The sequence below is a fragment of the Aspergillus puulaauensis genome, chromosome 5 (assembly GCF_016861865.1).
Source record: "Aspergillus puulaauensis MK2 DNA, chromosome 5, nearly complete sequence".
In the NCBI taxonomy this organism is placed as follows: domain Eukaryota; kingdom Fungi; phylum Ascomycota; class Eurotiomycetes; order Eurotiales; family Aspergillaceae; genus Aspergillus; species Aspergillus puulaauensis.
Window position 1 is genome coordinate 552,933 of NC_054861.1, and position 20,140 is coordinate 573,072.

The window sequence follows — 20,140 nt, forward strand, 5'->3', positions numbered from 1 at the left end:
CCTTGAACACACAAGATGATACTGGCTTCATACTTCTAATGAAATACAAGCTGCTGCTGTATGTCTGTCGCTGAGTATCGCAGACCGAGGCGCGGAAGGGCATATAGTTATATAGCAGATACAATTCTCCCGTCAGACCGTACACCTCTCAAACTTAACATCAGAGTTTCTTTCTCCCAAATGGATCTCGTCACCCAGAAGACTAAAGAGCTTTGGGCTCAAGCGGACGAGAGTGGCCGGGAGAAGATCCAAAGGGACCTCCGAGACCTGCTCAGCTCCTTCGACACAGATTGGGATGTAGTGATGCGATTAGCGAGCGGCGTAAGGCTCCTCTGTCAATAGATGTAACTATGTGATATCTCTCTAACCCAGAATAGCCTCTCGCCGTGGCCTTGGTCAAGATCGGAATCAACTTCGATATCTTCAAGACTCTTGCCGGCACCGACTCGGCAGTTCCTGTTGCGCGGTTTGTAGAAGAGTCTGGTGCTACAGCAGAGATGCTTCGTAGGTAAGCCTGCTGACGCTAACTACAGGCGATGGCTAACTTGTCAAGGGCGCATTCTTCGCACACAGGCGGCATTTGGTCTCGTCGAGCAGACCTCGAACGACGAATACAGGGCCAATCGCATGACCACCATTCTAACAGACACAAATGTCTCTGGAGCAGTCTTGCACATGTATGTTATACTATCCTCTTGCAAACTTATACTAATAATCCAGCTTCGACAACCTCGGTCCCATCATGCAAGTCATCCCAGAGTTCCTGCGCGAGCGCAAAGGCCAAACCATCACTTCCAACACGGACACCGCATTCCAAAAAGCATTCAATACCAACCTCTCAGCATTCGAATGGATGGACCAACACCCGGAAAACCTCCAAAGTCTCTCCCACTTCATGGCCATGCGCCAGGACAACAACTGGACGGACCAATTCCCCGTCACAGCCGAGTTCGCATCTGCACCTCCACAGCCCACCGACGTAGCCCTAATCGACATCGGTGGAGGATACGGCCATCAAGCCCTCCTTTTCCGTCAGAAATACCCACAGCTAGGCTACGTGGTGGTCCAGGAGATCCCAACTGTGCTCGATCGACTACCGCCAGCTTCTAAAGTAGACGGACTCGAGTTCCACGTCCATGACTTTTTCCAAACACAGCCGTTGCGTGCCAAGTTCTATTATATGCGCCATGTGCTGCACGACTGGAACGATGCAGACTGTGTGCGGATCTTGAAAGCCACAATCCCCGCCATGGCTCCGTATTCGAGGATTGTCATCGACGAGGTGGTACTGCCGGACACACAGGTTCCGTGGCAGGCTGCGTGGCTGGATATGGTCATGAATACAGCTTTGGGAGGCGCTGAGCGGACAAGGACTGAGTGGGAGGTGCTCCTGGGTCAGGCTGGCTTGAAGATTGTGGATATTGTGCGGTATGATAACAAAACGCAGTCGGCCATAGTAGCGGTTCCTGCATGAAGTGGTTGGACTGTTAAAATTTAGTATCACGCCAGTATAAAGACCTTTAAGCTCCCAATGCAGTTGAAAGGATTCACATCCATACAGATTCGGATCAGCAGCCGATGACCGCCATCTCCAGTCAATATTAATAGTATGCCCGAAAGTATCCGTGCCGTGCTCAGGGAGTATAGATAAGGGGTTCCTGACTCTTTTACAAGCATCCCTAGTTTGCATGGATACTGCTGTGATAGGATCATGTCACTGCACATAGTCTGTAGCAAAAGGTCCACATCTAGGATTGTGCTGTAGCCGTCTGACTCGATACAGGAAGCGTAACAAATGGCAACTTGATCAGAACGAGGCTTCGATCCCTACCCATCCCTCACAGTCAAGATTGAAACGACACCGGAAGATGGAATGGCTAAAATACAACCTGGTCAATGAGCCCTCTATCCGATTCGGGCGGCTGGGATCTTGCAGGGGCCTAAACATGTTGAGATGGCGTGGCGGCTTGATGTACAGAAGAAATACTGTCTACAGATGCATTATGGTGCGGGTAATACATATCTCCACGTTAACCTTGTGGTTTGATAAAGCCATACTAAAGCCAGACTTAATATCACAGGCAACCTGGATATTGCTGAGATTCTTCCACTTTGTTTCATTCAGGCCAGTTTGGTTCCTTGGAACGCCTCCTGCACAGCTCGTATTCCTCGGGCCTGGATTCCCAATCAGAACCACCACAACGTGGCAGCCATCCATGAGAGGCTGAGATCCTTGACTGGCTGATGACTCAGGCCTTGCTGTCATCTGGATTCGAACGTGAGGCTCTTGCTGCCATCGTGGTGGGAGTTGGCCGTTATTCTATCTTCTCTCGTCTCCCTCAGTTTACTACAATTTACTGCGAAAGCAATACTCTCGATCACGATATATACTTGTTCTATATCGTCCCCCCTGTGTCAAAGACTATCACGTCCAGGCAAAGTCGAGAAGATTCACTTTTGCAGGCTCTGTCGCGATACTCCCATGAAACTGAGCACCATCCAATTATAAGCCATTCCACGTTATTCTGCACCAATCGTTCATTGCCGATCATTTTAGGTAGCTGTTTCTTGAAAAGAGATTTGACGATTAAGCCGTCGGCTGGATTTGTGGCTGTGGGCTGAGCTCGTATTGCCCAGAAAGCTGCTGCCTCCTCCCCGACCATCAACCATTCTCACGAGCTGAAGGAGTGCGTTGTTTCAAGCTTTATCAATTTAAACTGGACGTTTGACTGCTGGATCATCCTAGGAATATAGACATTGCTGCCCTGGAAATGGATCGTCTTCAGGACTCGCCGGACTACTTCACGTCCTCATTCCACTGTTCTCCGTTTGCTCTCGATGGCGAAGAGCCAATCGGTAATATATCCAAAACGCCAGTATTGCATCCTCGAATCAACCGTGTGAAACGACCGCATACAAAGTCCCGCCGGGGCTGTTATAGCTGCAAGAACCGGAGGGTCAAGGTACGACAAGCAAACCCCCAGACGCAGCCCCAGATTGACAGTGTGACAGTGCCAGGAAACAAAACCCGCATGCGCCAACTGCATTCGTAAAGATCTAGACTGTCACTATCCAGCTGAAGACCAAGAACGCGGAGTCGTGACGCACAAACGGTCAACCCCGGCGTCACCGAACTCTGGGGACTCGTCTTCTTCAACATCAACCGGTTCAAGTCTGTCAACTGCTCAGATATCTCTAACCTCCTTCACTGGCGATGACCTGCGGTTCTGGCATCACTTCCTCGTCGACGCCCGGCCACATCTGCCATTCGGCGACGAGGAGTCCTGGCTATCCACGATACCCGCGTTCGCTCACGATGTACACATCTCCATATCCTCAGCTTCAACTGCGCGTCTAAACTAACATGCCATAGTGTCCTCACCTCCTCCACGCCATCCTCTCCCTCGGCGCCTCTTACTGCTCCCTAACCTCCCCCTCCGGCAAACAGCACTACCCCTCCGCCATCGCCCACCGCAGCCAAGCCCTGCAATCGCTCAGCACAACCATCGCCAAAGGCGCCGATGCCACAGTCCTCGAAATGGACGGCGCCCTCGCAACATGCTACACACTCACCTTCCAAGCCCACCACATGAGCGACGGCGTCGTCGACTTCGCCGTCATGGTCCGCGGCTGCGGCCTCGTCACAGACTGGTACTTCACACAGCCCGAGACGCGCGAGAGCAGGCTATTCAAGAACGTCAAGTCGGTGCAGCACATGGGCGAGATGATCACAGGGTGGCTCCCCAGGGGCGTCTATCCACTTTGCGAAGCGGAGAAGATCGAGACCTGTATTGCTGCGCTGGATCGGTTATGGCCGTTACTAGAGACCGAGGCGCAGGTTGGTTTTTATAATGCATTGCGCCAGGCTTATGCTTCTTTGCTGCTCTCGCATCGACACGCGTTTATGCAGCTAGTTGTTATATACGCTGAGTGGGCGCGCCTGGATAATGTTTCGTTCCTGCAGTTCATTGCCCCTGGGAACCATGTCTCGCGCGCGCTGTTCATGCACTACGTTGTTCTGGATGCGTTTATGCAGCCTGTTTATGCGGAGCTGATGACGAGTCGGAATATTGGGGTTGGGGGTGGGCGTTTTCTGATTTATCGCTGGGCCGATGCGATCTATACCGGCTTGCCTCGGGATATGCGCGAGCTGGTGGAGGAACCGCTGTGGTATTTGGCCATGGATATGTTGCCGGAAGTCGAGAGGCATAGAGAGGGGTTTCCGCAGTGGGAGAGGGAGCTTGGGGGGTTGGTAGAGTGGCTGCGTGGGAGGGTTTCAAAGGATATACTGGAGATGTATAGTATATAGCAGTAGACAGCGTAACAATCAAATCATCCATCACCCTTCTGATATCCAATACCCTCTGCATCAGCATCTTCACTGTCTGATTTGATGTCGGACCTGAAATCTGGCCGAAATAATCCTGTCCAACCTGGAGAACTACTGCTAGATCGAGGACCCAGAGCCTAGTCTGCATGCATATATGGGTGGACTCTGGAACTTGACAGCAGCATTCGTATTCAACCATTGTGATTCTCTTGTCATTTCAACAACCTAGAAGTATATGCCAACCATAAATGAAACGACATAGACAATTGTGTAGTGAATAGTCCCTAGAAAAGATGTAATTGGCAGCAGAATGCGAGCACAAGCAGTTATCGCCGGAAATTAACCATTTCCTCAGCGACGCGCACGAAAATGATAAACCGATTCGACTGTAACGTATAAAGGTTAGGGATATACAAAGGAGATATAAAACCGCAATACCGCCTATCAACACCATCATACACTCGAGACACTCTCACCCTGCTGCGGGAGGTTCCTCCGCCGGTGCCGCTTGAGCCACTGTCTCCCTTTGGATTCCCCTGCAGCGGACGAAGGCAGCCATCTGGATGGGTGATACCATCCAAGAACCATAAAGGCAATGAACATGGGCACTGCCTCAAGGACATACACCGGCCACTCGTGCGTCATGAGATACGAATCCATACCCCACGCAAATTCAATCACTCGGAAGATGGATCGGACCTATTCGCCACCGTCAATCAACACATTATCTAAGAAGAAGGTCGGCGGATGACATACCATAATGAAGAACCCTGCAATATAAACCCCCGACAGAACCCTTTTCATGCCCTCCTCCTGCGCCAAAACACCACCCTTCAAAGCATCGCGATGAAACTTTACCACCACAACCAGGAACACAGAAAAGGTCGCAAGCTGTAGTGCCAATCCGGCGATCAAGATCCCCTTACCGGCCTTCCCCAGTGAATCCTCCTCCCATTCCCCTGCCGACGCGACGGCGCTCCCGCCACCCTGAGTGAGCATAGCCCCGACGTCCAGCGTGATGAAGATCTTCGGGAGCCAGGCTGCTTTCAGGTATCCGCCGAGGACTCTTGTGTCTCCTTTTTCTTGGTTGTCGTGGCACTGACCGCTTGCTTCAGTCGAGGTTGAACGGATGATCCTGCTAAGCAGAATATAAAGCGAAGCACAAACAAGTACAGGCGCAAGGACAATCAAAGTCAGGGAGGTCGCAAATGTGCCTATGTCCTGGACGTTCTGGGTAGATGCCGCCCGCTGGCCGTAGCCGATTACCTCGACGGCGGCGGCGATTAAGAGCGGAAGGGTGTAGCTGTACCGGAAGTATCTACCGCGTCGGTACGCGATGTAGGAGACGTAGAGGTGGTAGACCAAGGGGATTAGGTAGAGGCCTGCAAAGAGGATTGCGGCGGGAAGGGACGGGTTGTAGAAGAAGACGCTCCAGTCGTCGTCGTCGTCAGCGGTCTCGCGCTTTTGGAAGTTCCACTTTCCGGCGTGCATCTTGGTGTATGTGATCAATATATGAGGCTTCAACACCCAAAGTTATATGACAGGTATCACGTTGATGGCTTTCCATGGCTGTGATGTCGTTTATATAGCACTGTCAGAGGCCACTCTGCCTTGCACCAAGCCCTGCGTCGTATTCGGACATTTCTCTTGCCTTTTCATATTAGCCATGAAGCATAAAGAAGACGTGAGGATGTGAAAGGCCAAGCATCCAGGCATGGATATTTAGTGGAAGCGTGCGAGGTGATTGGCGCTCGTTTAGAATGCGAACACAGCCTGCCCCCAGCTGTCAGCAGCCATCTGTCATTTTCTCGGCAGTGGATGAACAGGAAAACGAGTATACGAGCTGGCCTTTATGATTGGTGTTCATTTCTTGGTCATCATCAAGATTCCCGCTAAAAATAAGCAGTATGTACCGAGCTCGAGGTAGACACGGGTCCCTCCCAGCCTGTTACCCCTAGGGCTAGAGCGTGTTAATGCCCTAATGGCAGAATACTTATGTTTCAAATGAGCAATGACGCATACAATAATTTTGGCGATGAAGCATATGGCGTCGTGGATTGCCATATTTTAGGCTGAATGGCGTGACGGTGCAGATGCGATCGGATGGAGCGTCGGCTATTTCCCGCGCAGACTATACTGGTAGAACGCCCGTCTTTTGCGACAAAACGCCTGTCGCTGATTTGAAATGCGGGTTAAGACGGTTTAAATGTCAAAGAATGCTTGCTGTATAGGAACTCTACCAACATCATGAACAGTGGCGACATCCAAGCTGGGCTCGTGGCGGCGGACCGTTGGGGAGTCGGCAAAACAGACAAGATGGAGACACCACACGCAAGCGACACTCCAGCCGAGACAACGCGGTCCAGTCCAGCGCAGTATAAATGCTTCTCCAACCCCCTCACGTTCAGACGATGTTGTACTTCCTTCATCATTCTCAATTCACAAAATGTCGACTACTGTAACTACAACCGAAACTGTCCCGCTGTCGCTGTTCCCCGATGGTCTCAAAACCTCTGGGATGCACGAGGCAAACTGGTCGCTTGTCCGGCCCTATGAGGAATTCCCCAAGCAAATGACTGGCCCAACAGTCTGGGATGCTGCTGAGTATCGGGACAGCCCCGAGCGCTGGACGCACTCCTTCACCGTGGACGAGGTCGCCGAGATCAGTGCTGCGGCGGACGCGTTCATCGAGTCTGGCACGCCGTTAACGGGCATCACTAGGGCCTTGTTTCCTCTTCCTACTCTGACGGGCAGAATGGATGCTTTGCGCGAGGACTTGCTCCATGGCAAAGGCTTCTACCGCTTCAGAAACCTGCCTGTCAGACAATGGGGCCTCCACAAGTCCGCGGCCGCCTATATGGGCCTGGGAACGTACTTGGGGTACTTCGTCAGCCAGAACGGGCGTGGCCATGTCCTCGGTCACGTCAAAGATCTCGGAGAAGACCCCACACAGACTTTCAAAGTCCGCATCTACCGAACAAACGCCAGGTTGGTCTCACAGTCGTCCCTGAAATAACAGTTCTAATTTTTGCAGACAATACTTCCACACGGACGCCGGCGACATGGTCGGTCTTTTGTGTATCGCCAAGTCGCTTTCCGGGGGAGAGTCAGACATTGCTTCAACTCACCATGTATACAATGTCTTACAGCGTGACCACCCGGATGTTGTCAGGACATTGGCCGAACCAAACTGGTACTTTGACCGAAAGGGCGAGGTATCTAGTGGACAGAAACCCTGGTATCGGGGCGCTGTTTTGTGGCTCGAAACTGGCGAGAACCCAAAAGTCTACTGCAAGTTTGATCCCAACAATGCCACCTCGCTGGCACGATTCAACTCCGGTCCTGATGCGCAGATTCCACCCCTCTCTGATAAGCAGAAGTATGCCATGGAGGTGCTGGAGCGCACGTGCAAAGAGCTGGCGCTGCATATGATCCTTGAACCAGGTGATATTCAATTCTTGCATAACCCCCACATTTTCCACGCGCGCACTGCTTACACCGATTACCCCCCTGGATCGGTTGACGAGGATGGGAATCCTCGACCACAGAGACACCTAATGAGGTTGTGGCTGGCAGTGCCGCAGAGTGAGGGCGGGTGGAGGACCCCTTTGCCCGACACCGACAACAAGAAGAGAGGTGGTATCCAAGTGGACAACCAGCCACCAAAATGTCCTATTGATGCAGAATAGATCATCACCTGCTAGTAACAAGCAATATTCTATGTATATATCTTGATACCATTATGAGAGAAATGGAAATTGATGCCCCCATGAACCACGTTGCTCCTGTCTGTCGCTGTGCAGCTGCGCACCACCTACCCAGGGGTGTAGGCCCGTGTGCTCAAGCCCAGAGTCCATGGCTGTTTCGGCTGGCTGCCACGTCCATCCCAGGTCAGATGTGAAGAGCATCAACTCGTCGGCTCCAGTCAGCATCGGTGGAGATATGTCAGTCGCTTGTGCAGAACCACCCGTAGCCGATGATGCAATACGCTCTGGAGCATGTCGTTCCGGTATCGTTCTACGCGCCATGCGGTAAATGGTGAGGGGGTTGAGAACGTAGTCAGGTGCACTTTGAGCGGGAACTCCTGCAGGAGTCTGCCGCCCAGTGTCTTCCAAATCCAAGGAGTAAAAGTCATCCGGGACTATATTTCTACCGCTAGCTATTTCAGCCTCCGATCCTAGAAGTCTCGACATTGTTTCTGCAAGGTCGGCCTTTTAATATTAGTGATGCCTTCTATCCACCTTGAGGGACACTTACCAGACGCCCAGACACAGCATTCAATGATTCCATGGCTCGTAAGGCCCTTATATTGCTCTGCAAATAAGGAATGGTTTGGACAACCAAGTCTTTACTGTTTTGTTCACGGGGGTCGATTAGCTGGGTAAGATAGTACAACATAATGCGTGAGCTGTCATAAGTAACGGTCGGGAGCCAGGTGTCTGACAGATTATGCGGCCCATGCCGCTCAGCCTCGGCGATAATCGTCGCCAGACTTTTAGCTGCCTTGTACAAGTCTGATCGCATCTTCTCGAGATACTCGCTTTGCTCTGGGGGAAATTCGATAGCTGAGCGCAGCTTAAATAAAGCTGGAGCTCCTAGTCGGTATAAATCACACAGTGTTTGGTGATGGGCACAGTGCAGAAGCACCAACGCTCCCAGCTGCGATGAGGCTTTGCGTGCGTAGATGGCGGGTGCGGTGAAGTGTAGGTTCTCCGGTAACGAGTTGTACCAGTCCCAACATGCCTTGTCTAGAATGGCGAATTCCGAGTTCGGGAGCCACGGAGACATGGCTTTATCGAGGTGCTTTATGTAACGGAGGACCTGCTTTCGAATTCGTATATGCTGGATAAAATACGCCATGATTCCCATGTTCTCGTCTGGGTCTACCGGGGTAATTTCCGGTCGAAGAAACCCAAGAACCGTACCGTCGAGTGTCCGCGTAACACACGGCGCCTCTTGGAGGAATCGCCGCTCATTGCACGGCAGCTGTATTTTGATGTCCCTTTCTTCAATTAGCATAAGCTGATCAACTCCACTTCCGAGCAGCGCATCGGTCACAAAACAGCTCCACATTAACCGACGACGCGCTTCCCTCGCAGAAATGGAAAGGCCAGGTTCCAAACAGAGAATGTCGGTAGAAAACTCAAGGTTGATTTGCAGTGCCTGGGCCATGCGCGCAGTGATCCCTCCCAGCATGAACGCTTGAGCAAAGGTGCCCACTCGTAATGCGTGGTCGTATAGTAGTTGTGAGGCCATGAGGTTGTCGATGGAGATCTTGTCCAGATCCTTTAGGACCATACTGTAAGCAGTATCTGCCCAGCGAGAGCCGGCCCTCAGTATGAATTTTGGTGATAACTTCTGGCTAGTGGCGCCCCATTCTAGGGCATAGAACCTCGTCAAATTAGCCAGGATACCAAACCCAGTGACCTTCATCAACTTACTGAGCACCTAGGGCGCATACAACGTGAAGCAGAGCCGTTTGTCCCTCCGAAGCCAGTTCTTCGTCAACTCTGCGGAGAAATGAGGGCTTATGAAGAAAAGCGAAACAGCGAATGGGGTGAACATGAGCAAAGTAGTTATCGACCAGGACTGCCACCCTAGCTTTCTCGGGGAGGTCAGAAGATGTCAACCTGTTATGATCTTAGTAGACATCACCAGAACACAACAGAGTTGGCAATTACCATGCCAAATACGGAGTCTGTGCTTCATTTTCCGGCGGCGCAGAACTTGGTCTCTCAGGTGGATCAACCGTGCTTGTCAACCGTCGTGGCCACACGGGCTCAGCGTTTTCCCCATACTGGCACTGAAGATTCTTTTCTCGGCATCTGGAGCATGCTGGCCGTTCACCAGAGCACTTAGCCCTTCCCAGTCGGCAGTCGGAGCAGGATCGGTACATCCGCCTTGCCCTGGTATGGGCATCTGAGTGCCGAATCGCTGAACGCCCGTATCCAGAACACTCTAACTGAAGCCTCTCGCAGTTGCCGCAGCCGTCCGGTCGCTCGTCACATTTTACCTGGAGGAGAACCCTATCAGCAGCTCTTACGACGCGTTTTGTGGGGTAACAGTGCTCGGGAAACCAGCTTACCTTACGAGCTCTGCATGTGTTGCACCCTGCAAAATCAGTTAAATATTAATAAATCAGGTAATATATCATTCCCACCTGATCTAGATCGCTTATTTCGACGCTGTGGCTGTTGTTGTGGGGAATTGCATTCCATGCTTGGGGTGTTGACAGTGGAAGAATGGGGGATCGTCGGCTGCGGGAGTCGCGTCGGATGTTGACTCTCCCCAACAATCACGCTGCTCCCTCACCTACCACGCCCTGCTACAAAACCATCGGACTTGTTCAATTAAGGATCATCTAGATTTGGTATGGATTCATCCTCTTAGTGAAGTGTGAAGATTATAAACATTTTGACTGATTCGTCCATAGTTTCCCTTCTACGGCTGTAGTATGTCCCGACACGTCAACATGGGATGACCCTTCCGCCACACGAACTTCTCACGAACCGGATAATTATCTTTCTACATCCCAAGCACAATTCCGATGGTTGCTACTCAGTGTTTGTTATCATTATAACACAACTCGAACTGCCTTGTCCATGCAACCCGAGATGAATCAGCCAAGCGCTTGATTGGGAGTCCCTATCGCGACCGGTGCGAGTAAAACTTCAAAGTCGCGATGCGCCAGAAATCGCCAATGCCGTACCGACGGGCTGCGCAGGCGGCTCGCGGGAGTGGCGCGAGATGGGTGGCTGCTGGCTTCACAAAGTTAACCCGACCACGACCCGATGGCTCGACGTCAGATAACCGAGTAAACGGCACTTGACCATCGGTGATCGCGCCTGTTAGCTTTCCGTCATCGAGTGCATCTTGCGGTCGCCAATTGACGTCCGAGTAGCCTCATCCTTGACATAAGGACCGGGTCAAACTGATCTCATCCAAGTACCGAATCTCACCAGCTGTCAAATCCTCCCCATCTGCCACCGGCCTGTCACATACGATCAAGCGGCGAACTTGGGTTACCTCAGCATCGACTCGGAGGCCAGTGCCACCACTTGCGACATGCAAAACTCTACGCTGTACCAAGACCAGAAGACCAGTCCCAGCGGTCCAGATCATTCAGATGTGAGTGGATGGGAGTGGAGAGCCTATTCCGCCACGAAAGTCAGGTAGCGCTGAGTTCCCTTCCACCGGCTGGGTCATGGCTCAGCGTGGGTTGCAGTGAACTTTAGTTCTAGCAGTTGCAAAGGCTATTCCGCGGAACTTCAGCGGCAAGTCGGGAACTTTCGTGACATGGGGGTTCCTTTCGGATTCGAATCGGGGAACAGTCCTCGCTGCAATGCCTTACCGGGGGCAGGCGGCGATATACCTGCTGTGGACACCCAATGCCGCTCAGATGGCGAACACCAATGTGAATATTGAACAAATGAACAGTGAGGTACTACGGACTCCGCTGCCAAGTACCAGACTACTACTACCACCCTCGTGAAACGACTGACCGAGAGCCTTCGATAGTCCCCTGGTGGGATAAGTACACGATGCAGTGGAACCGCGCACGTAAGCTCCGCTTCTACAAAGCACGCAGTGCTTGGAGTAACATCGAGCTCTGGAGCTCGAACAGTGGGGAGCGTCGTTGCATCTTGCAAAATTTTTATCCCACATCAGCTTCTCTGGGATTGACAGGAACTCGCTTATGCCAGGTACCACTGCCGATCAGTTTGTTGTGTGGGACGAAAGAGGACTCGGCGATGCTCTTGCCCTTTCAACGGCCCTTGCTTATTTTTTGTTTAAGCGTTCCATGGAACCCGCTGGCCTGATTTGACAATTCCTGAGAAATTGTTGTGCGGAAAGCAGTCGGATTGGCTGCTCAGCGCTTGGAATCCGGTTCTGCCCCTGGTCCAGACTTGGCAGCCCACGGTCGAGATCCCGATTTTTGTTCTCTTGAGAGCCACGCACAGACGCGTCACATTACCTATCTCTGGGGTCTTTGTGCGACACGCCCGTTGTCAATGCGCCCGGATAATATAAAGAAATTCCGAATATATCTTCCAATAGTCACGAGTGCACATGCCCGTCAGATACGATATCATCGCTTCCGAATCACGACATCGTACGCCAGGGATGGCTCCCAACTCCCAAGAACCAGGCGGTGGTGGAGACTGGAGACGGATGGTCCACTGCATCTTGATTCTCGAACCTTTGGACGCGCACATCCATTCCTACCTAGGAGACTGGGCAGCTTTCGACTCCAGTCTCGGTGGCTTGCTAAAATCGGGCCCTGACTTGCAACTGAAAGTCCAGACTCGCCAGACCCCAGTTGCAGTCCTTTCTGTCTAGGCTTGGTGATTGAATGACCAGCTGGTTGCCAACACCCTGGATATTTCATTCCTTTGAGCATCCCCCGCAGTAGGAAATAGGTGATGTGGCAATGCAGACACAAAGTTGCGAACCCGCCCAGGACAGCTCATGGTTGAAAGACAGCTTTCAAACATGGATGCCACAGTGCCACCGTTCTTCCCATGAGATCTCGGCATTTGCGGTCCCACCCAAGCCACTGACGCTCGAATTTCATTCTGGGCCGGCCAATTGTATTGACGACCGTTCTGGATTCAGGAACGTATCCAGTGCGGCCAATAATAGTCTGGGGCACAACTTCCATGGGTCCGATTCCATAGTCAATGTGGCCAATTGCGCTGCTTTTGAATGCATTCCCCTGCCTATCAGTGTGTCGTCCTGCCTGTTGCGTCCATCCACGGTCATCTTGGTCCAATTATTCCATTCACATCAATGCCCCCGCAGACCACCACCACTTACGCATGCTTTGTCCCACAAGGATCTCGACCAGAGGTAGTCCATTCGAACGCCATGGTCGAGACCCGAAGAGTAGACGTGGTGGCATTTTCGTGGAGTAACCGACTGCTCCCCCAAAGCTATATAAGAAGGACAACCCCTCGTCCTGATCGTAATTTCATTCACACATCTACAGAGTTACAATCCAACTCAGACACTCCTTTTGAACTCTACTCTCTCCTGTTACCTAGAGTAACATATTCCATTTCAAGACCTATATCATCATCGCTTGACGCGACCTCACACTCCTTCAAAAAAATGCAACTCACCAAGTCTCTTCTGCTGCTGGCAGCCCTTGCCTCCACTTCCCTTGCTCGCCCTGAGGGCCACGAGAGACGTCAAGCCTCTACCACCACCTCGGCTGCCTCCTCTACCTCTTCTACCTCTTCCTCCTCTTCCTCCGCCGGTGGCGGCTTCGGTGCTAAAACCTCCAACTCCGGCTCCGGAATCACCTACCAGGGCAACGTCGGCGACCCCTACGGTAGCAACATGATCGAGATCTCCTCCGATGATGCCTCGAACTACAAGCACGTCGCCAAGATCTCCGGCGAGAACAGCGAGCCCTGGGACCTGATCTTCTTCAACAAGTACGGCCCCGACGGCAAGATGGACGGCTGGTTCGGCCACTCCGCCCTCACGCTTACCCTCAACTCCGGTGAGACCAAGTACGTCGCCTTCGACGACGACACCAACGGCGGTTTCGCTGCCGCTCCCAGTGGCAGCATGCCCCTTGACCCTGGTGGCGGCTACGCCTCTACCTGGGGTGAGTTCGACTTCAGCAGCACCGGCAATGGCGGCTGGTCCGGCTTCGATGTCTCCGCCATCGTTGCTCAGAACGCTGGCGAGGCTGTCCAGGGTATGAAGATCTGCGAGCAGGGCGGCGGCACTTGCTCCAGCATCTCGCCCGATGCTTCGTCTGTCGATAACGCCTACACCACTGGCGAGACTGATATCGGTGGAATTGGCGGCAACATCTCCGGAGACGGTAACGTTCTGCTCGAGGTTACCGTCAACTGGCAAGGCTAAAAAAGTTCTGTTGATCAAAACTTGAATGATTACGACGCGTTATAGACTACAAATGAATATGAATTCCTCACTTTAAAACCCGGACTTAGTACTAGTAGAGCATTTTCTTCTTTCTACCCGTAGGCCTCAGCTTATCCTGTGTCTCTGCAGCCGCTTAGAACTAAGATTGTGCGTGCATAGGGATTACTAATGTACAAGTTGTGCAGTTATGCACATTCTACAGAATCCCGAAATCCTTCGGCCTTCGTCTGCCAACATCAGCAAGTCATTTCATCACATTCGCTATTGCAACCCAATCATATGCGCAGAATGGTGTCTCTTTTCAAGCTCCAGATCGTGCACTATGGGCAGTTCCGATGGGCTTCGGGCTTACTAAAATTGCTAACAGGCAAGGGTTGAACATAACCCAGATATATATATACCCTCCCTCTACACCACATCTGAGAACAACAAAAACTTCATCCAAAAACCAGAATAACATACCCTATAAACTTATTTTTCCTCCAAAATGTCCCTTGTCTGGCTCATCACCGGAACATCCTCCGGCTTTGGCCACGAATTCGTCACCCAAGTCCTCGCCCGCGGGGACAAGGTCATCGCAACAGCACGCAACATCTCCAAGATATCGCACCTGAAGCAACTCGGTGCTGAAATCATGGCACTGGATGTTACATCCCCGCAGGCAGAACTCAACACTAAAGCCGCCGAAGCCATCTCGCTCTTTGGAAAGGTAGATGTGCTTGTTAATAATGCAGCATACACCCAGTTTGGGTTTTTGGAGGATATGAGGTTTGTCTCTATAAATTAGGGCTAAAGGGCTATCCCGGGCCATGGCTGATGGGGTTTCTCTAGTGAGGACGACTACGTGAAGCAGTTTACGACCAATGTCTTTGGAACGATCAACACGACTCGTGCATTCCTGCCTCATTTCCGCTCTCGCAGGGCCGGGACTGTGGTTAACATCGGTTCTATGTCTGCGTGGGAGACGTACCCTGGTGTCGGGGCGTATTCGGCTTCCAAGGCCGCCCTTCGCTGTATGTTTTCTTATTCTGTTTTGCCTGAGTGATAGTCTAACCGTGTATAGACGCCACAGACGCACTTGATCAGGAGGTCGCATCGCTCGGTATAAAGACTCTCCTGGTTGAGCCTGGCCAGTTCCGCACGGAGCTCTTGAGCTCTCAGAATAGTATGTTCGTCGAGACGGATATCCCTGAGCACAGGGAAGTGGCAAGTGCCACGTTCGACACATTTCGCAAAGCGCATGGGAACCAGAGAGGAGAGCCAGCGAAGGGGGTAGCTCGCATTATTGACGTCGTTCGAGGGGAGAATGGGGCCGCTAGGCGAAGGTGGCCGAAAGAGCTTGCTTTGGGACCAGATGCGGTTGCTGTGATTCGCAAGAAGTGTGAAGAGACGCTGAGGTCTCTGGCTGAATGGGAGGAGTTTTCTACCGGGACAGACTTTGTCTAGGAATAGGCCATAGTTGGAGGATTTGATATTTCTTCCTATCTACTGCTACGCTACGCCGCTTTCAATGAAGTTCTACTAGAGTTTCAACATTCAATTCTTCTCCAACTTAATACTAAATGTAAAGACAGGCCAAACGGAATGATAGTTAGAGCTAGTTGCCAGATGTTTAGTCAGGAAAAATCAATCAGAGCACCAGGGATATGGTTACTCCGTTGCAACCAAAGCTCCATAACCTGTACAACTCATCCACAGACCTCGTCGCGTCAATGTCTGAAACAAGACACTTACGTCTATAGAGGTCCATGATGGGACGATAGCAGAGATTCCGAGGATACAGGAGGATGGCAGGGTTAGCCATAATGGCCTTCCAGGGAACGGGGTTGGCGGCATTGACTTGAGTTACTTGGGGGGCCTTCTGTTTTATATCACAGCTTGATGCGCGGAGATTCTTGTGTCTTTCACAGTAGTAGCTCTCAGTATGCAACATTTTCAATTTCTTTTACATCAATCAGAACAGAATCTCGTTCCGTGACTCCGTGAAAGCGGACTACGGATGATATAACATAGCCGGGAAGTTGCCCGATCTCTGCAAAGTTGAATGCGGGGATTACAAGCCAAGATAGACTAATCTGTACCCCGCGTTACCGTGGAGTAAGACGTAGTGGTACAGGGTACGGGGTCTGGGGTATTGGTATATCGGGGGGCTGCCCGAATGGCCGGCAGCGTTGCCGTATACCTCTCCCTACGAGACTGGGCATGCGCATTGACATGATCAAGTAGGTGCTAGACTAAATGCATTTCTAGGCATTTGGCAAGGGTGAAGTGGTATATAAAGGCTAAGCCTAGGTACTCATCAGTCAGTCCACAATCCGTCCTCTCATCTCTTCTAACCCCATACTATCAAACATGGCTGATAGAACCAAGGAAAAGGATGCAGAATGCCCTGCATTCCCAGAGGCCAAGCCAGCAGAAGTCCAGAATATCACGACTGATGCTGTATTTGGGGAAATCACTGAGGACGGCCCCAACTATCGTAATGTGTGTACCCTGCCAGCGTGTCTCGATTCAGCCTAACTGGTTCTTCAGATAGGATGGATTGCTACTATTGTGCTCATGGCGAAATCGATGATTGGGCTAGGAGTTCTGGCTATCCCCGGAGCCTTCAATACTCTAGGCCTTATCCCCGGCGTCATCTGCCTTCTGACCGTTGCTACGATGACCTGGTGGTCAATGTACGTTGTCGGGATGTTCAAGCTGAGCCACCGCGAGGTATATGCCATCGACGATGCCGGATATATCATGTTTGGTACGGTTGGGCGAGACTTTCTAGGGGTAACATTCTGCATGTGTGAGTATAGTATAGCCTGGAGAGGATTGATAGCGAAGGGTTTGTGAAGGGTTGCTAATGCACAGACTAGACTGGATATTCGTCTCTGGCTCCGGACTGTTGAGCATCTCGATTGCCCTGAACGCAATTTCAACGCATGGGACATGCACCGCCGTCTTCGTGGCTGTTGCTGCTGTCCTCACCTACAGTCTATGCAGCATTCGCACTCTAGGCCGGATGAAGTGGATTACTTCGACTGGACTCGTGAGTATCCTGAGTGCCAGTAAGTCAACTTCATTATATATGTCCAGTCCAAACGTCAACATTCCTTGCTGACTTTTCAACTCCACCAGTCCTGATAGTTACGATTGCCGTTGGCGTACAGGACCGTCCCAGCGGTGCACCACAGGATATCCCCTGGAAATCCGACTACCAGCTGTTCAAAAAGCCATCCTTCCTAGACGCTGTCTCTGCAGTCTCCAGCATCGTTTTTGCATACGCCGGAACCAGCATGTTCTTCTCCATCGCAGCAGAAATGCGTGAGCCCCAGCTATACACCCGCTGTTTGTTCTGCTGCCAGTGCATCGTCACTTCAACCTTCCTTACAATCGGCGTGGTGGTATACTATTACTGCGGGTCATATGTTGCCTCTCCGGCTCTGGGCTCTGCGGGGCCTCTTATGAAGAAGGTCTCTTGTGGCATTAGTATCCCTGGGATTCTGGCGTCGAATGTTATTCTCTCTCATGTAGGGCCCACCTCCCAATGCAGTATATCGTGGAATACTAACTTTGCCGTATTAGGTCCCTAGCAAGTATATCTTCGTCCGACTCCTCCGCGACACAAGACACCTCTCAGCCAACACCCTCCGGCACTGGACGACCTGGCTTCTCTGCACATTCGGCGTAGTAATAACGGCATATATAATCGCCAGCGCAATCCCAGTATTCAATAGCCTGGTCTCCCTTATCGGCGCGCTCCTCGGAACCCTAATGTCATTCCAGCCAATGGGCTGTATGTGGCTGTACGATAACTGGGGCAAAACGCGAGACACCCGGTGGTACTTCATGGTCTGCTGGAGCGGGTTTGTTATTGTTGCTGGAACGTTCCTTATGGTTTCTGGGACGTATGGCTCTGTTGTTGGGATTATCAACGATTACAGTGCTTCCGGGGGGTCTTCTGCTTGGTCTTGTGCGGATAACTCGAACTCGGTGTAGAAGCAAAGGTTGCGTAGAGTTAGGTATCTTAGAGGTAGACTCTAGTGGGATGTCTGGTAGAGGCACTATACCTGGAAGAGATTCCGTATATAAACATAGCTGGCGTCTATACATCACCTAATTCCGCTATGCATGAACTCCTGCCGTGAATCTAATACTCTACACCGTTTAACATATTGTAAGAGCTTATCCTGCCTTTATTATCTATATATTTACATGGACTTACGGGCTTGCAAAAGGTCTACGTCTCCAAGGTATCTTATCATCGCATATAGTTCTTAGGGACTAGCAGGACAATGATAAAAGTCCACTAATGGTAGAACGCAGTTTAGTTTAATCTACATTCTGCTTGCTGCTGACAGCTACAGCTTCGCAGGATGGTGGGGGAAGAGATAGCCCTCAACAAGATCCCTGGCAGCACGCGCAATCCCGAAGCTGAAGATGTATCCTCCGCCAGCGACACCTGCCATATATGTTAGCGTACGTTTGTGAGCGTGGGTATATTGGGTATATTTATAATTCTTTAAAACATACCGTACGCGTGGACAATCTTCTGCCCATCCTTGACCTCTCTCTCGACTCGTATACCGTTGACCCGGGATGGCCGGATGCCTACATTGTGTCTGACAATTTGATAGTCTTGTAAATTATTTGAGAAATGGCTCGGTAGGTTCTTGTTGACCCTGTTCACGATCTGGGACGAGTTAGCATTATTCTACACCTGGTGGAGATACGAACATCTTGACATAGATCCAAATCTGGGTTCGGATCACTGCATAAGGACCGTTAGTTCATCTAATATACAGAAGTGGAAAGAAAACAGGCAACATACACAGAACCCTTATGCCTCGTCCCACCAAGGACAGCAGTCCCGTCTAAGCGCGGTATCACATATGTATAAGTATCGCCCGTATCACGCATAAACAGCTTATCGTAGTTGCTCTTGACAAGCATAGTCTGGCCGCGGATCAGCTCCACGCTCTGGTCGCGCACGTCGTTCAGAGTTAGCGATCCAAAGCCCGTGGCGTTTATGAGCACGTCGTGGCCTAGAGACCGGGCTTCGGATAGGGAGGTCAGCGTCATGCGCTTGAATTGCACGCCCGTGCCTTCGAGGCGCTGACGGAGCCAGGGGAGGAATATGTCTGGGTTGAGGATCAGGCTTTTGTCTGTGGGTGGTTAGTACATGTAACTGTCTCTTTCAATTCGAAGTCTGGATTTACATGCTGTCCCGAGTTTGGCGCCTTTTGGTAGACTCTCAGGGGGCAGGAAGCGAAACTATGGACATGTCAGTTACTGCTTCCTGTTTATCATCCTTGATAACTAACCTCAGGCATATAATCCTTCCACCAGATGTCCTCTTCCGTCTTATCGTCATGGAAGTCCTCAATGGGGATCTTCTTGATACTCGACTCTGGATACACATCGCTCCACCGCCACAATTCCGCAAACGCGTCGAGCTGCATCTTGGCTTCTGCAGGCGACGAGCAGCCGCCTGCAATGAAACTAACTCCCGCCCAGGGACTCGCCCATTCAATGGACGGCTTGTCACCGGGGAGATTCCTGGCGACGACCGTGACCTTGTGGTGATGCGATAGCATGGAGGCCGTGGCCATGCCGACGATGCTGATGACCGTTAGTTTAGTCTACAAGTAGATATAGGTAGTAGGTAAGCTGACGCACCCTGCTCCAACAATGGTGATTTGGGCCATCTTGCCTTGATTGAACCACGGCATATATGGAGGGCCGGACATGTGGGATGATATTTATGATGCGAGAGTTGGAGAGCGGGCACCTATCGGTTTCAAACCCGGTTCAGTCCCTCTTGTCACTCCATCGGACTGATTATCCGAGTGAGTCAGTGCAGTTGGAGTCGTTGGTTTGCAACTTGGGGGCGTGCCCCGTGGGGAGACAACTGATATGGAC

At 51.5% G+C, this 20,140-nt stretch overlaps 9 protein-coding genes across 9 annotated transcripts; 6 read left to right on the forward strand and 3 right to left on the reverse strand.

Moving 5' to 3' along the window:
- Positions 1-180: 180 nt before the first annotated feature.
- Positions 181-1,474, forward strand: APUU_50253S (uncharacterized protein; the record flags this gene model as incomplete). Its single annotated transcript, XM_041705230.1, has 4 exons — positions 181-321; positions 378-504; positions 554-677; positions 721-1,474. The coding sequence occupies 4 exons, from the start codon at positions 181-183 to the stop codon at positions 1,472-1,474; spliced, it is 1,146 nt and encodes a 381-aa protein (XP_041557736.1).
- Positions 1,475-2,771: 1,297 nt separating this feature from the next.
- On the forward strand, positions 2,772-4,309 carry APUU_50254S (Zn(II)2Cys6 transcription factor; the record flags this gene model as incomplete). Its single annotated transcript, XM_041705231.1, has 3 exons — positions 2,772-2,963; positions 3,013-3,318; positions 3,374-4,309. 3 exons carry the CDS (start codon positions 2,772-2,774, stop codon positions 4,307-4,309), a joined length of 1,434 nt encoding a protein of 477 aa, XP_041557737.1.
- A 474-nt stretch (positions 4,310-4,783) lies between these two features.
- Positions 4,784-5,821, reverse strand: APUU_50255A (RTA1 domain-containing protein; the record flags this gene model as incomplete). The annotated part of the gene is made up of 2 exons (XM_041705232.1): positions 4,784-5,029; positions 5,087-5,821. The coding sequence occupies 2 exons, from the start codon at positions 5,819-5,821 to the stop codon at positions 4,784-4,786; spliced, it is 981 nt and encodes a 326-aa protein (XP_041557738.1).
- A 955-nt stretch (positions 5,822-6,776) lies between these two features.
- On the forward strand, positions 6,777-8,019 carry APUU_50256S (TauD/TfdA family dioxygenase; the record flags this gene model as incomplete). The annotated part of the gene is made up of 2 exons (XM_041705233.1): positions 6,777-7,318; positions 7,365-8,019. The coding sequence occupies 2 exons, from the start codon at positions 6,777-6,779 to the stop codon at positions 8,017-8,019; spliced, it is 1,197 nt and encodes a 398-aa protein (XP_041557739.1).
- Positions 8,020-8,070: 51 nt separating this feature from the next.
- On the reverse strand, positions 8,071-10,548 carry APUU_50257A (Zn(II)2Cys6 transcription factor; the record flags this gene model as incomplete). Its single annotated transcript, XM_041705234.1, has 6 exons — positions 8,071-8,541; positions 8,588-9,722; positions 9,772-9,960; positions 10,012-10,343; positions 10,416-10,441; positions 10,491-10,548. The coding sequence occupies 6 exons, from the start codon at positions 10,546-10,548 to the stop codon at positions 8,071-8,073; spliced, it is 2,211 nt and encodes a 736-aa protein (XP_041557740.1).
- A 2,488-nt stretch (positions 10,549-13,036) lies between these two features.
- APUU_50258S (putative allergen) lies at positions 13,037-14,209 on the forward strand (the record flags this gene model as incomplete). Its single annotated transcript, XM_041705235.1, has 1 exon — positions 13,037-14,209. One exon carries the CDS (start codon positions 13,037-13,039, stop codon positions 14,207-14,209), a length of 1,173 nt encoding a protein of 390 aa, XP_041557741.1.
- Positions 14,210-14,717: 508 nt separating this feature from the next.
- On the forward strand, positions 14,718-15,676 carry APUU_50259S (putative short-chain oxidoreductase; the record flags this gene model as incomplete). Its single annotated transcript, XM_041705236.1, has 3 exons — positions 14,718-14,998; positions 15,062-15,243; positions 15,294-15,676. The coding sequence occupies 3 exons, from the start codon at positions 14,718-14,720 to the stop codon at positions 15,674-15,676; spliced, it is 846 nt and encodes a 281-aa protein (XP_041557742.1).
- A 906-nt stretch (positions 15,677-16,582) lies between these two features.
- On the forward strand, positions 16,583-18,217 carry APUU_50260S (uncharacterized protein; the record flags this gene model as incomplete). Its single annotated transcript, XM_041705237.1, has 5 exons — positions 16,583-16,714; positions 16,763-17,024; positions 17,095-17,286; positions 17,357-17,748; positions 17,804-18,217. 5 exons carry the CDS (start codon positions 16,583-16,585, stop codon positions 18,215-18,217), a joined length of 1,392 nt encoding a protein of 463 aa, XP_041557743.1.
- Positions 18,218-18,579: 362 nt separating this feature from the next.
- Positions 18,580-19,968, reverse strand: APUU_50261A (FAD-dependent oxidoreductase; the record flags this gene model as incomplete). Its single annotated transcript, XM_041705238.1, has 7 exons — positions 18,580-18,680; positions 18,752-18,911; positions 18,956-18,989; positions 19,050-19,383; positions 19,438-19,492; positions 19,543-19,840; positions 19,898-19,968. The coding sequence occupies 7 exons, from the start codon at positions 19,966-19,968 to the stop codon at positions 18,580-18,582; spliced, it is 1,053 nt and encodes a 350-aa protein (XP_041557744.1).
- Between the last annotated feature and the right edge of the window lie 172 nt (positions 19,969-20,140).